The sequence below is a fragment of the Cebus imitator genome, unplaced genomic scaffold, assembly GCF_001604975.1.
Source record: "Cebus imitator isolate Cc_AM_T3 unplaced genomic scaffold, Cebus_imitator-1.0 Scaffold174, whole genome shotgun sequence".
Taxonomy (NCBI): domain Eukaryota; kingdom Metazoa; phylum Chordata; class Mammalia; order Primates; family Cebidae; genus Cebus; species Cebus imitator.
Window position 1 is genome coordinate 2742167 of NW_016107489.1, and position 12988 is coordinate 2755154.

The window sequence follows — 12988 nt, forward strand, 5'->3', positions numbered from 1 at the left end:
GGTTTCACCATGTTGACCAGGATGGTCTCGATCTCTTGACCTCGTGATCCACCCGCCTCGGCCTCCCAAAGTGCTGGGATTACAGGCTTGAGCCACCGCGCCCGGCCATGATTCACCTTTTTAAGAGCAGAGTATCTAAATAAGTTACTTAAATTTTTTTTTTTTTTGTATGGGAGATGGTCTATTCTCCCCTATGTATTTATTTCATTATATTTGTATTAGTATGGACACAGTTATTTATTTTATCTTTGGCTTATAATTCCATAGCTTATTATTTATTTTGAGGCTCAAATTGTTCCAATTTTGGTCGTTAGGAGTTCTTTTAGTTGGCTCCTGTATCCCTTTGACATAACCTCATTGTTTTCTGTTTTGAGCACTTCCTTGCTTCCTTCAACTATAAGATGCTTCAGGCTCATCTTGTATATTCTTTGCCCCAGTTGTAGAATCACCAGTCCTCCTAGGACCTCTAGCTCTTTTTTTATTGGAGAATGGTATTAGGAACCAATATTGGGGCATTAGGTTGTCATCTTGCTTTTAATCTGTATTATCTTATTGCATTTTATATACCCTTAAAAGTGGCCTAAAATTCCTTCTGAAATAAAGCAGAATAAAATAAATAAATAAACAAGATCCACCTTAAAAAGTAGATCTGAAACTTAAACCAGGATATTTCCTCACCAGATCTTATTTTCCTTTGGCATAAACCAAACCCAAGAGATACAGAAAAGCAGAGACATACTTTAGAGTTTAATGTTGAGTCTACATTTGTTTCTTGGCTGGGCATTCAGTATCTTTAGCAATTCTAGCCCAGTTAGCATCGTCCCCCACTATTTTCCTATAAAGATTAATACAAACACAAGCACAGAAGTACTTATTAAGTACTGAAAATGCCATCCATGTTCATTTGAAAAATTAACATTTTTGACTAAACGTGATAGATGTAAATAAGTAATATATGAATAGATTCTCCTTGTAAAAAATTTTTAAAAATCCTACTTAAGGACAAATATAATTTTTAAGTCTCCATGTAGCCTACATGTCTTATTCATTTTTATATACTTTGGGAAAGTCTTCTCTTTCTGAAAGCTGTATTCGAACGTCATATTATCCATGCCTCCTTCCCAATTTCCTTGATCTGAGTAAATTTCTCTTTCTATTGAACCCACAATGATTCATTCATATCTTATTTTATAAGGCTTTGCATTCTATTGAATATGTCTGCATTATCTACAAGATTATGCATTTCTTGAGAGTAGAATCTAACTTTATACATCTATGTGTTCCCCCGAAATTATTACCACTTCCTGACACATAATCTGTACTCAGTAAATGTTTGCTAAGTAAATGAAAGGAGAAATAGAATATAAATTAGTATATGTTTCATTTTCAGCACTACACCAATAGTATAAAAGGAACAATAGACCAGGAGTTAGTAAATCTTGGTTTTACATTGAAATTATTCATTGTAGCACTATATATAATATAAAAGATCTGTAAAACCTCCAAGTACAGTGGGGGGTGGGGAGTTGGGGAGGGATAACATGGGGAGAAATGCCAGATATACGTGATGGGGAGAAAGGCAGCAAACCACATTGCCATGTATGTATCTATGCAACAATCCTGCATGTTCTTCACATGTACCCCAAAACCTAAAATGCAATTTTATATATATATATATATATATATACACACACACACATACACACACACGCACACATACACACACACACATATATAAACAATAAACAAAGAAAAAAATCCACTTAAAAAATAAAAATAATGATAATAAAAAAAAACCTCCAAGTAAGTTAATCAAAACAGGACTGGCTGAATAGAGTATAGTAGATCTATTCAATGGAACACTACACACTGTAAAAAAAGAAAAAAAGGAAGAAAGATACATTGCTAAGTTAGAAAAAAGACAAGTTAGAAGCAAGTATGTATAATGAAAATATGAGTGAATTATAGGCCAGAACCCAGATGAAACAAAACAAAACAATAATGATTAACTCTAGGAGGTGGGGAGAAAATTATAGAGGGAACCATGATAGAAACTATCCCTTCCTGAATATATCTTGTGGCATAGTTTTCACTTTGAAACCATGTAAACTGTAGAAAAATTATAAAACAAAATTAAACATTTATAAAGCAATTTTTTATAAAAAGCAAAGTAAAACAGATGAATCTGATTGTGCATTGAGGGGGTGGCATAACCAGAGATAATTTTTTAAGTGAATTTGAAACATAGTAATTGGACTGTTCATCCCTAGTGAGATAGGTCTTGAAGACAAAAAATGGAAATGACAAAGAAAAAGGAATTAAACTGTTTGTAGTAGTTGTTTGGTTTGTAAGAATATTGGCATTGTTATTCCAAAACTATTGCACATTTTGTAGCATATATATAAAATAGCATCAAGAAGAACATGAATCTGATCAAACCTCTACATCTATTTCTCATTTATAGGAAACACATGGACCATAGAAACACGGTAAGTGGCATCATGGAGATAGACGCAGCCAACGAAGTCCAGAACGTGGGAAAGTTGACAACGATGCAGTTTCTTCAACAAACAAATCACAAAGAAAACAAAACAGTGAGTGTATGTGGCTATAGATTAAAAGAGATTTAAGAGACATACCAAACAAATTCTTTGTCTCTCTTCCATTAAGGGGTAAATTCTAATTTCCCTTTCTTTGAATCTGAGCTGGCCTTAATGACTTGCTTGACCAATAGGAAGTCATGGAAGTGACATTCTGAGGATTCTTGAGCTACGTCATAAGAAGCCTTGCAAGTGCCACGCGGGTCTCTTTTAGCATTGCCTCTGGGATTCCTGAGGCTCCAAGTAAGAAGTCTGAGTACTCTCAGACCAACATACTGGAGAGGCCAGCATGTGTAGGCGTAGGTGCAGTCATGTGAATGATGCCATGTTGAATCCTCCAGGCCAGCCATTGTCAATGTCACGAGAACCAGGAGGATCACCTAACCAGCTCTTGCTCAAATTACTTATCCACATTATTGTGAGATATAATAAAATGGTTGTTGATTTGAGCCACTAAGTTTTGGAGTAATTTGCTATATAACTACAGATAACCAGAATAACATCTAATATTTTAAGCTAGAAATTAAAATCTAGTGTTAGTAGAATCTGGTTTGCAGGGGAAAACAATAAGAATGAAAAGAGACATTTTTGAGGGTGCACAATTTGTAAGGTAACATTGTATTGTGATGATAAAGATACTTTATAAATTGTGTGGTAAAATTGAGGAATTAATTTGCTTTGAGATTTTAAAAATAATGAATGACAGGAAATTGATTTGGGAAGAGAGAGAAAAACAGATGCGTAATTATTTCTTTCATTATGAATGTGCATTCCTGACATCTCTGAGGGCTAAGATTGTCCTGCAGGGAATATGATTAAAGTTACAAAAGAGGAAAACAAAATAAATAAGTCAGCTTTTGATCCTGCTGCTATATTTACCCACAAGAAAGGAGGCAGCTCTCAGGTGGGCTTTTGTCTAAGTAATGTCCTGAAATCCAAGTGTAAAAGAACAATATGAAATCTCAATTCTCCCAAACGGTTTGGGGCGAGTTCAGCCCTTGAGCCCCTGGGGGACTTGGTTCCCAAGGAGACTAATCCCACTTGCACAGCATTAAGCATCACTGGGGTGAAAGAGCTCTAGCTTGGAGTTCTGCAGAGAGCCCCTACTGCAGGCTGGAGCCGGGTCCCTCTGCTCCGTAGGAAGTGAAATGTATTGATGTCAAAGTCACTCAAATGAATGTGCTCACTCAGGGAGTAGGAGGAGGGACGAATGGGCTTGGCAGGAGCTGGCCACTAACTTTCCTGAAACCAGTTTTATTCCAGATAGAGCTCTTCCTTCCTTAAAGGAAAGGAGATCAAGGGAAAAAGCAACCAAGGTCATGAGGCTGGGTCTATACGTACAATTTAGTTGGACAGTGGAAGCTTTAAGGATTTATTTTGGTCTCAGGTATGAAATTACTTCAAGCAGAAGCTGTTCTTTGTTGCCCTATTGCCTAAATTTTTCCATAAACACCACTGCTTTCATTTAGCCATGCCTCTGCCCAGGATGTTCTCTTTGCCAGAGATATTATGTGCTTGCTTGACACAGTCAGATGTGTCATTTAAGACTTAGCTCAAATGCTATTTGTCTATGCCGGCTTCCTCAGCTCTTATGAGCAGACTTGAGGGTCCTTTTATTTCATCAACTATTGTACCTTTAATTTACTTCCATTGAGACATGTATCACATTATATTATAATGGCTTGTTTGCATGTCTGTCTTTCCATCCAAAGGGTAGAAATCATGGCTTTTTATCTCTGTATCCCAGTAACAGCATAGTGCTGAGCACATTGTGGGTGTCAATATTTTTCTGTTGGAAAAAATAAGTAACTGGATGGATACTTATGTGTAAGGATCAGTTTTGTGAATCAGGCTATAGAACTTCTAAGCCATGAATTTCTTATATTTGTATATAGAGCTTCATGGTTTACAAAACCTTCAATTTCCATTATCTTACTGATTTTCACAATAGCACTACCAAATAGGATTACATTATCATTCCCCATTTATAAATGGGAACAGTGAGATCCTGAAGGTTAAGTGACATTTCCATAGGCATTCAGATAATAAAGGCAGGACTGGATTCCAGTGTTAGTCTCTGGCTCCAGTTTTAGCACTCTCTCTCCTATATTGCATGGCCTTTTTGTAAGTTTCTACAACCTCCAAGTATAGCTGCTCTCTTGCATTTGAAAATAGTCACTCACTTTGCTGAGGAAAAGGACAAATGATGCTGGTTTAATGGGGTGATGTGTTGGTAAGGAATGGGTGAGGCCTAAGGAATCAAGAACATGGACATTTGTTGAACTATTTCATCAGGTGTATATATATAAAATAAATATATATAATTTATAATAAAATTATATATTAAATTATATCAATAAATATATATATAAATCTCAAATAACCTTGAGGAGTTGAGATTATCTCCATTGTACAGATGAGAAAAGTAAGATACAGAGTCATTAATTGACTGCTATGTCATGTAATTCTCACAGAACCCTGAGAACAATTATGACCATTCCTTTTTTTCAGATAAGGAGTTTGAGCCTTTGAAAGATGAACTGTCTTGTCCAACGATTTTTACCTCACAGTAGGCAGGGCGAGAATTTGAACCTGGTGTCATCTAACTTTAAATCAACTTTTATGCACAGAACTCCAATGAACTGGAAATGAAGAAAGACTTTTAATATGAAGATTTTCATATTCCATTTATTTTGTATATGATTATTTTAGGATTTAGATAACTCTGGGGATTAAGAGATTTTTCAGACTAAGATGTCAATTAAATGTAGAGTACTGTGCAATTGGTGTCCAAGGATTTGTAACAGTTGCTTAGTTGACAGAAGGTGGAAAAAAAAAAGTTAGTGTTTTTGGCTGCCAGACCTGGAATAGCCCTGTTGGAAAGGGGAAGGGCAGTGCTGACATCTACATCTGGAGGGTAAGAAGCACAAATCAGTGACAGGTTTGCACAATTTTCTGAATGCGAATGCCACCAAGAGTAAAACAGACAGTTCAGTCGTGAAGGACAAAATGCTGTGTGTAACTCAAATGAAAGGTACATGAATAATTGAGCCAACTCGAATTTAAAATAAAAAGTTTGGCTCAGCTATGTGGGTTTGGGAAGTGGCTACTTCATCTTCTAAATGAAAGATGTTCATTGGGCCTTTTTCTTTGGCAAGGCTGTGCCTTCATGGTGTTAAAAAATGGTTTCACTACATCTACAAAATGAGGCATAATGAAAAGAGTCTTGAAAGAGATGGTCTGTCTCTCCTTTGCAGGCTCTTCATCTAAACTAGAGTAATTTAGAGAACACTTTATCACGCACACAGTGTTTTCATATACAGACAGTCCGCAACTTATGATTGTTCAACTTTATGATTTTCCAGCTTTACAAGGGATTGATCAGTGCATTACCTGCATTTCTACCTATAATATTTTCAACTTATGATGTGTTTATCAAACTGTTGCACCATCATAAACTGACAAGCATCTGTAATCTCACTTAATGCTCATGAACACCCTATGATCCAGAAGACACATAAGGAAATATAGTCACCTTTTTGTGTTTCAGAGAAGTAAAGGTGAATACTGATCCAGGCTATGGAACAGCACAATGTTTCCTTTAAACATCACAAGTGCCCTGTGGGGAGGGCAAACTTACCTGCCTTTAACATGAGTAAGCTAAACAGAGAGTACGCTGGTTTGTCTAAAGCTGTGTCCTCAGCAGAGCAAGGATTTCAACTTAAGTCACGGGGATTGAGTGGTGGCTAAGACTAGAACCCAAGTCTTTTCTGAATCTCTTGTGAAAATGACCTTATTGCTCATTTTCTCTATCTAGCCCAAGAGGGATTGCCGAGGGGAAATTGGGTTTAAGTGAACTTCAAGATGATCCTCAAGTAACAGCTGGCTTAGCCAGTTCGACTCCTTTCTCCATTGCCTCTGGCTATGTATCAATTTACTGTTATTACTTGAAACAATCAAGCGGCAGTCAAGAAAGAGCACTGGGCTTGAGAGTCCTGGGAAAACTCTGGTTAGAATAGTAGGATTCTAGATTCTAACCAGAATCTAGCTCAGATCTAGAGCTTTAAGAAATACTCATTTTCCTTCCCCATCTGGTAGATGAGAAAGACAAGGCCAAGAGAGTACGCAAATTTTGTCAAGGGCTTGGGAATAGCTTTGGAGTCCAACTGGGCTAGATCTGACCTTGGCTAACTCACTGATCCTCCCTAAGGTGCAGTGTCCACATTTGTTGAATGGAGATAATAATATGTAATTCACAGGGCTGTTAAGGATTAAATGAGATAATGGACGGACAGCACCTGGCAGAAGCAAGCTTCCAGAGGCTGGCGGTTGTTGTTATACAGCTGGACTGAAACCACTGAAACCCACGTCTCCAGACTCCTGCCTTCTTGCCTCAGGACCACCGCAAGTACTTGCAGAAGCAGATGAAGCGCTGCAGCGGCCTCATGGGCCTGAGCTGGATTTGAGGACCAGCCATCTCTTCCTTACCACATGCGGTTGGAGGAGCCAAGAGAAACGCCGCGGGGCAAAGGGAAACGAAGGGGTTAAGGCGATGAGCTTGAGAAAGCTCGGAAAACTAAAGCGACCCCCGCCCTGCCAAGCCAGGCTAAGTAAGCCCCTCCCCTCCACCACCGGGGCGGTCGCCGCGCGCTCCCTCCCTCCGCCCCTTGCTTACAAGACCTAATGAGCTCCCCCGGGAGGCCGCGCTGCGAGCCAGGCCCGGAGCTAGTAGGCTGCGCCGCGCCGGGACGGGAGCCGGGCCTGGGCGGCGGGCAGGAGCCGGCGGGGGCGCACGGGCAGTGCTGCAGACAGCCCAGGAGCCGCGGCGATGGCGGTGCAGGCGGCGCTCCTCAGCACGCATCCTTTCGTGCCCTTCGGTTTCGGGGGCTCCCCGGACGGGCTAGGGGGCGCCTTCGGAGCCCTGGACAAGGGCTGCTGTTTCGAGGACGATGAGACCGGGGCGTCGGCGGGCGCGCTGCTGTCGGGAGCCGAGGGAGGGGACCTGCGCGAGGCCACCCGCGATCTACTCAGCTTCATTGACTCGGCGTCCAGCAACATCAAGCTGGCGCTGGACAAGCCCGGCAAGTCCAAGAGGAAGGTGAACCACCGCAAGTACCTGCAGAAGCAGATCAAGCGCTGCAGCGGCCTCATGGGCGCCGCGCCTCCCGGCCCGCCCTCCCCGAGCGCCGCCGACACGCCCGCCAAACGGCCGCTGGCAGCCCCGGGCGCCCCGACAGTCGCGGCCCCAGCCCACGGCAAGGCTGCCCCCCGGCGGGAGGCGTCGCAGGCCACGGCGGCCGCCAGCTTGCAAAGCCGGAGTCTGGCCGCGCTCTTCGACTCGCTGCGCCACGTTCCCGGGGGTGCCGAGCCGGCGGGGGGTGCAGTGGCTGCGCCGGCGGCCCGGCTAGGCGCTGGGGGCGCTGGAGGGGACGCGGCCGGCCACGTGGGGGGCGCGGCGGTCCCAGGGGCCAGGAAGGTCCCACTGCGGGCCCGCAATCTGCCCCCGTCCTTCTTCACGGAGCCGTCCCTGGCGGGCGGCGGCGGGTGTGGCCCGTCGGGGCCGGACGTGAGCTTGGGCGACCTGGAGAAGGGCGCGGAGGCCGTGGAGTTCTTCGAGCTGCTGGAGCCCGACTATGGCGCCGGCACCGCGGCGGCAGTCTTGCTGGCCGCCGAGCCTCTCGACGTGTTCCCCGCCGGAGCCTCCGTACTGCGGGGACCCCCGGAGCTGGAGCCCGGCCTCTTTGAGCCGCCGCCGGCAGTGGTGGGAAACCTACTGTACCCTGAGCCCTGGAGCGTCCCGGGCTGCCCCCCGACCAAGAAGCCGCCCCTGACTGCCCCCCGCGGCGGCTTGACCTTGAACGAGCCCTTGCGCCCCCTGTACCCAGCCGCTGCTGACTCTCCCAGTGGGGAAGACGGGCCGGGCCATTTGGCCTCCTTCGCCCCCTTCTTTCCAGACTGCGCCCTGCCCCCGCCGCCACCGCCCCATCAGGTGTCCTACGATTACAGCGCGGGCTACAGCCGCACCGCCTACTCCAGCCTTTGGAGACCCGACGGGGTTTGGGAAGGGGCGCCGGGGGAGGAGGGGGCGCACCGGGACTGACTTCGAGGCACCCTTCCCGCCAGTAGAGACGGCTATGGAGAGCGCCGCTCCTCCAGGGGTTGCTCCTAAATCTAAAGAACGCTGGTAAAACACACGTGGAGATGAAACCGGATTTTAAAAAAACGCATGTGGAGGTGAAACTGGATTTTTCAATTAATAAAAGCAACTCCAGAAAAAAGAAAGAGGAGTTGGGATTGTTTAATCACAGCCTCAAGTGTTAAAACAAAAACAAACAAACACGTTGGTAGGTTCTTACTGGACCAGAGGAGCCAAGAAACCAAGACGGTTTGGGATATGGGGTGGGGGCAGCAGAAGGGGTTAAGAGGTGGCTTCTGTTGCCACCTGTCCCTTCTATTTTTCAGTGAAGATCAGTGTATTTAGTGTAATGCCCCTTCTACACAGTGCCCTAGTCCTTCCCTTCCCTCTCCTTGAGTGCATTTTGAATTAAAGCCTATATTGAAAAGAATGGAACAGAGACGTTATTGATTTGGGTGTTTTCTTACAGGACAGTTTTCCGTCTGGTCCCTTAGCCTTGTTAGTTGAGCTTGTGGCTGAGGATGGAGGCCAGTGGTCCACTGCTGACCTCCTGTGCTGGTCCTTGGGTAGGGTTCTCTTCTGGCACCCTTTGACTTTTTTTCCCGCCTGCTTCCTGCTTCCATCTCCTTCCACCCTTATCAGCCCCAATGCTTACTTTCCTTCTTTCTTTTCCTGGCCTCTCATTGCTGTATTTCTTTCGGTCGGCTTTTCTTGCATGTCTGTTATGTAGGAGACTGAAATCTGGCAAACCTGTAATCCATTTCTCTCCTATCTTTTCCCCAGTTTCCAGCCACTTTGGGAGGGAGAGGAGTGGGCAAATGGAACCTCCTTGTATCAAGTTTCCTGATCTGAGAGGGTGAGGACTATAATGTTCTCTCAGTTCACAGCTGGCTGGATAGCTCAGAGGGAAATATATAAATTTTCTTCAGGTTGTGGCAGTGCTTGACTAGTTCTGCTTTGTATACCGTAAATGGTTTCTGCACATGGAAACAGAGTGCGAGTCCCATGCTTTTTTTGGGGGGTCTCTACTTGCCTGGCGACTGCCCTTTTGCAGTTTGTGCATCCTCTTTACCATCCCTCCTTTTCTCCTTCCGCAGCTCACCCCCACCACCTCTGTTGTTTTCTGCCTCCCTGTGTATCCTCAGTCCTTATACACACACCCTCCCCACGGAAGGGCATAGAAAAGGATGTGAAGTTTGCAAAGGAGTTTCTGTTCCCTGAATAGCAGGTTTGATGAGTGGAATCTGAAGGGGCTCTGGAGGGAGGTGTATGATCTGTTGTCCAAGGGAGATTTGGGGGAAAAGAGAAATATTTTTACCAGCGATGAGTGTGGCAGAGAGAACACACAGCACCATCAGGGTGGTTAAGGGTCAGGGAGGAAGGACCGGTGGGAAGTGAGCAGCTGGAGGGAAAAGAGGAGCCCTTGGTGCTGTAGACCTGCCAGGTTGGTCTTGGCTGCTTGGCTTCAAGGCAACCAGGATTGATTGCAGGAATGTCTAGATGTGAGTTAGTCGAAAACCGGCTTATTACTGCAATAGATGTAAAAATCCAGATTCATATTTGCACAAATCAAAAGTGTTGTGGTATGTTCAGAAAATAATTTTTGAAAAAACAAATGAGTATTAAGCAATGGTAGATATAAATGCTATCACTAAATTACTTTCTTCTGAATAAAACCTTTCTTAAGAAAGCACCATGGGAAATGGAGCAACTAGTACTGTTCATGATGAAAAGGACTTTTGCAACTCCAGAAAGCTAATGTCTATTGAATTTCTTCCAAGGTGGTGAAAGGTCATGAATTCCATTGTGCTAACAGAAAATATTACTTAATAATGATTTAATTTGTCTAAACTACTTTTTGTGAATACAATCCAGGATACACTTGCACAGTAGGAAAACATTAATAACTCTCTGTTACTAAGACTGTAGTGTCATTGTAAAGTTTCTTAATTTTCCTCTCCTTTCTTACCTAGTGTAGTAAAACAAGTTATCTCTTTCCTACGGTTTTGCTTGCTATACCTTTCATTAATAATAATATCAACACTGTTTTCACATCTCAGGCATTTAAGCTAAGCGCTAACTCACTGAGCCTTTTAATATTTCCATGAGGTAGGTGCTTGATATGGTTTGGCTCTGTGTCCCGACCCAAATCTCATCTCTAATTGTAAGCCCCATGTATGAGGGAGGGTCCTGGTGGGAGGTGTTTGGATCATGGGGACGGTCTCCCCCATACTGTTCTTGTGACAGTGAGGGAGTTCTAATGAGATCTCATGGTTATAAGTGTGGCACTTCCTCACTGTCTTTCTCTCCTGCCACCATGTAAGACATGTCTTGCTGTTACTTTGCCTTCTGGCAATATTGTAAGTTTCCTGAGGCCTCTGCAGCCATGTGGAACTGTGAGACAATTAAACCTTTTTCATTTATAAACTACCCAGTCTCAGGTAATATCTTTACAGCAGTGTGAGAACAGACTAATACAGTACTGTTATTATCCCTATTTGAAAACTGAGGCTCAGGTAGATCAATTACTTGTTAACAGCAAGTAGTGGATCCAAGATCCAGTTATATAAGTGTCCTAATACCAAGACCTGCCTGTTCCTTGCCAGGCTCTGCTGGGCTTTGTACATGTGTGTGGTTCTAAGTTCCCTGTATTATGCTACTAGCAGAATTTTTCAACCTCAGCACTATTGACATTTTGGGTGTCATAAGTCTTTGCTGTGGGAGCTATCCTGTGCATTGTAGGATGTATAGCACATCCCTGGCCTCTAGCCACTGGAAGCCAGTAGCACTGCCTTAGCTGTGACAATAGAAAAATATCCCCATTACCATAAGTCTCCCCGGGAGGCAAAATTACTGCCGGTTGAGAACCACTATGCTAGAGAATAGAGAAATGTATAGTGTTTGGAGTGCCTGGTGCTTTCATATACTTTATTTCCTTTGAACCCTACAGTGGACTGTGCTTCAGTGTTATCTTCGTTGTTTTAGGTAATAAATAAGAAAGGTCAAGGGGAGGGGCTAAATCAACTTAGGGGCATCTCATATCTGCTGATTTACCAGCTGTGAACCAGTGACTTAACCAAATTGATGCATGGTTTACCCATTGGAAAAATTGGATAACAGTCTATCACAAAGTGTCATTGTGATTTGGCATAGGTATGTATAAATACTCTGTAAGAGGAAGGGGACAGTGCTTAGTAGCAGACAGCTAAGGTTTGACATTATGTTGAGGTTCCAATCCGTCCTGTTACATATGTGTCTGACCATGTCACCTACTGCTGTACAGTAAGTAGTGCCCATTAGTAATCATTCCACCAAGGACTAAACTTGTTTCCTCTATCAATTTCTGCTGAAACCTGTTAGAATCTTCTTTTAATCCCTTGCTTAGCCACATCCCTGCCCATAGAGATTTTTTTTTTGTGGGGAGGACAGTGTCTCACTCCGCCACCCAGGCTGGAGTTCAGTGGTGGCGTAATCTCGGCTCACTGCAACCTCCGTCTTCTGGGTTCAAGTGATTCTCCCACCTCAGCCTCCCGAGTAGCTGGGATTACCGGTGCCCATCACCACACCTGGCTAATTTTTGTCTTTTTAGTAGAGACGGCGTTTCACCAAATTGGCCAGGTTGATCTTGAACTCCTGACCTCAAGTGATCCACTGGCCTCAGCCTCCTAAAGTGCTGGGATTACAGGCAGGAGCCACCATGGATGTGCAATGGTAGGTATTTTTCAAGACTAGAAATATGTTATAATATGCTTGTAATTGCATGGCTTTGGGCAGGCTGGTAATAATAATTATGCTTGCTTGCCACATAGTCATGATCCTCCCTCTGAGCTGGGTGTTCCTTGGTACATAGAATGTGTTTTAGTGTCTTCCTGTATCCTCCTCATGCCCCAAGCCTTTGTCCATCTCCATTCAAGCCTCCACCCTATCTCTTCTCTCATTCCCAGGTCCTGACATCCCTCTATTTCTCACCTTACTTTCGCACACGGTCTCTCTCCCCAGCTAGCAGGACCTTCTCTTGCCCTCATGGCTCAGGATCCTTCCTCTCCTGCCTCACGAGGACAAGCTGTTGCTCCATCTTCTCCTTATTAGCCATATCTTCAGCCTCACCCTTGCTCCCCTTTCTTCTCTCATGCTAGAAATAAACCTTTAGCATGATTTTTAAAAGAAAGAACAAAGAGGAATAAGTAAGTGAAAAGCTCTCTCAACCCGTTTTCCTCCCTACATATTTCTTCGTCTTCTTTTCCTAAGAGTC

General features: G+C 43.9%; 1 protein-coding gene across 1 annotated transcript; it reads left to right on the forward strand.

Annotated features, from left to right (window-relative positions):
• The first annotated feature begins 7179 nt into the window (after nucleotides 1-7179).
• On the forward strand, nucleotides 7180-9171 carry FAM181B (family with sequence similarity 181 member B). The gene has a single exon (XM_017544938.2). It carries the CDS (start codon nucleotides 7429-7431, stop codon nucleotides 8698-8700), a length of 1272 nt encoding a protein of 423 aa, XP_017400427.1. The 5' UTR covers nucleotides 7180-7428; the 3' UTR covers nucleotides 8701-9171.
• The last annotated feature ends 3817 nt before the right edge of the window (nucleotides 9172-12988 follow it).

Bases quoted from the DNA above. Each gene is read 5' to 3' on its own strand.
- FAM181B (XM_017544938.2), top strand. From the start codon at position 7,429: ATGGCGGTGCAGGCGGCGCTCCTCAGCACGCATCCTTTCGTGCCCTTC.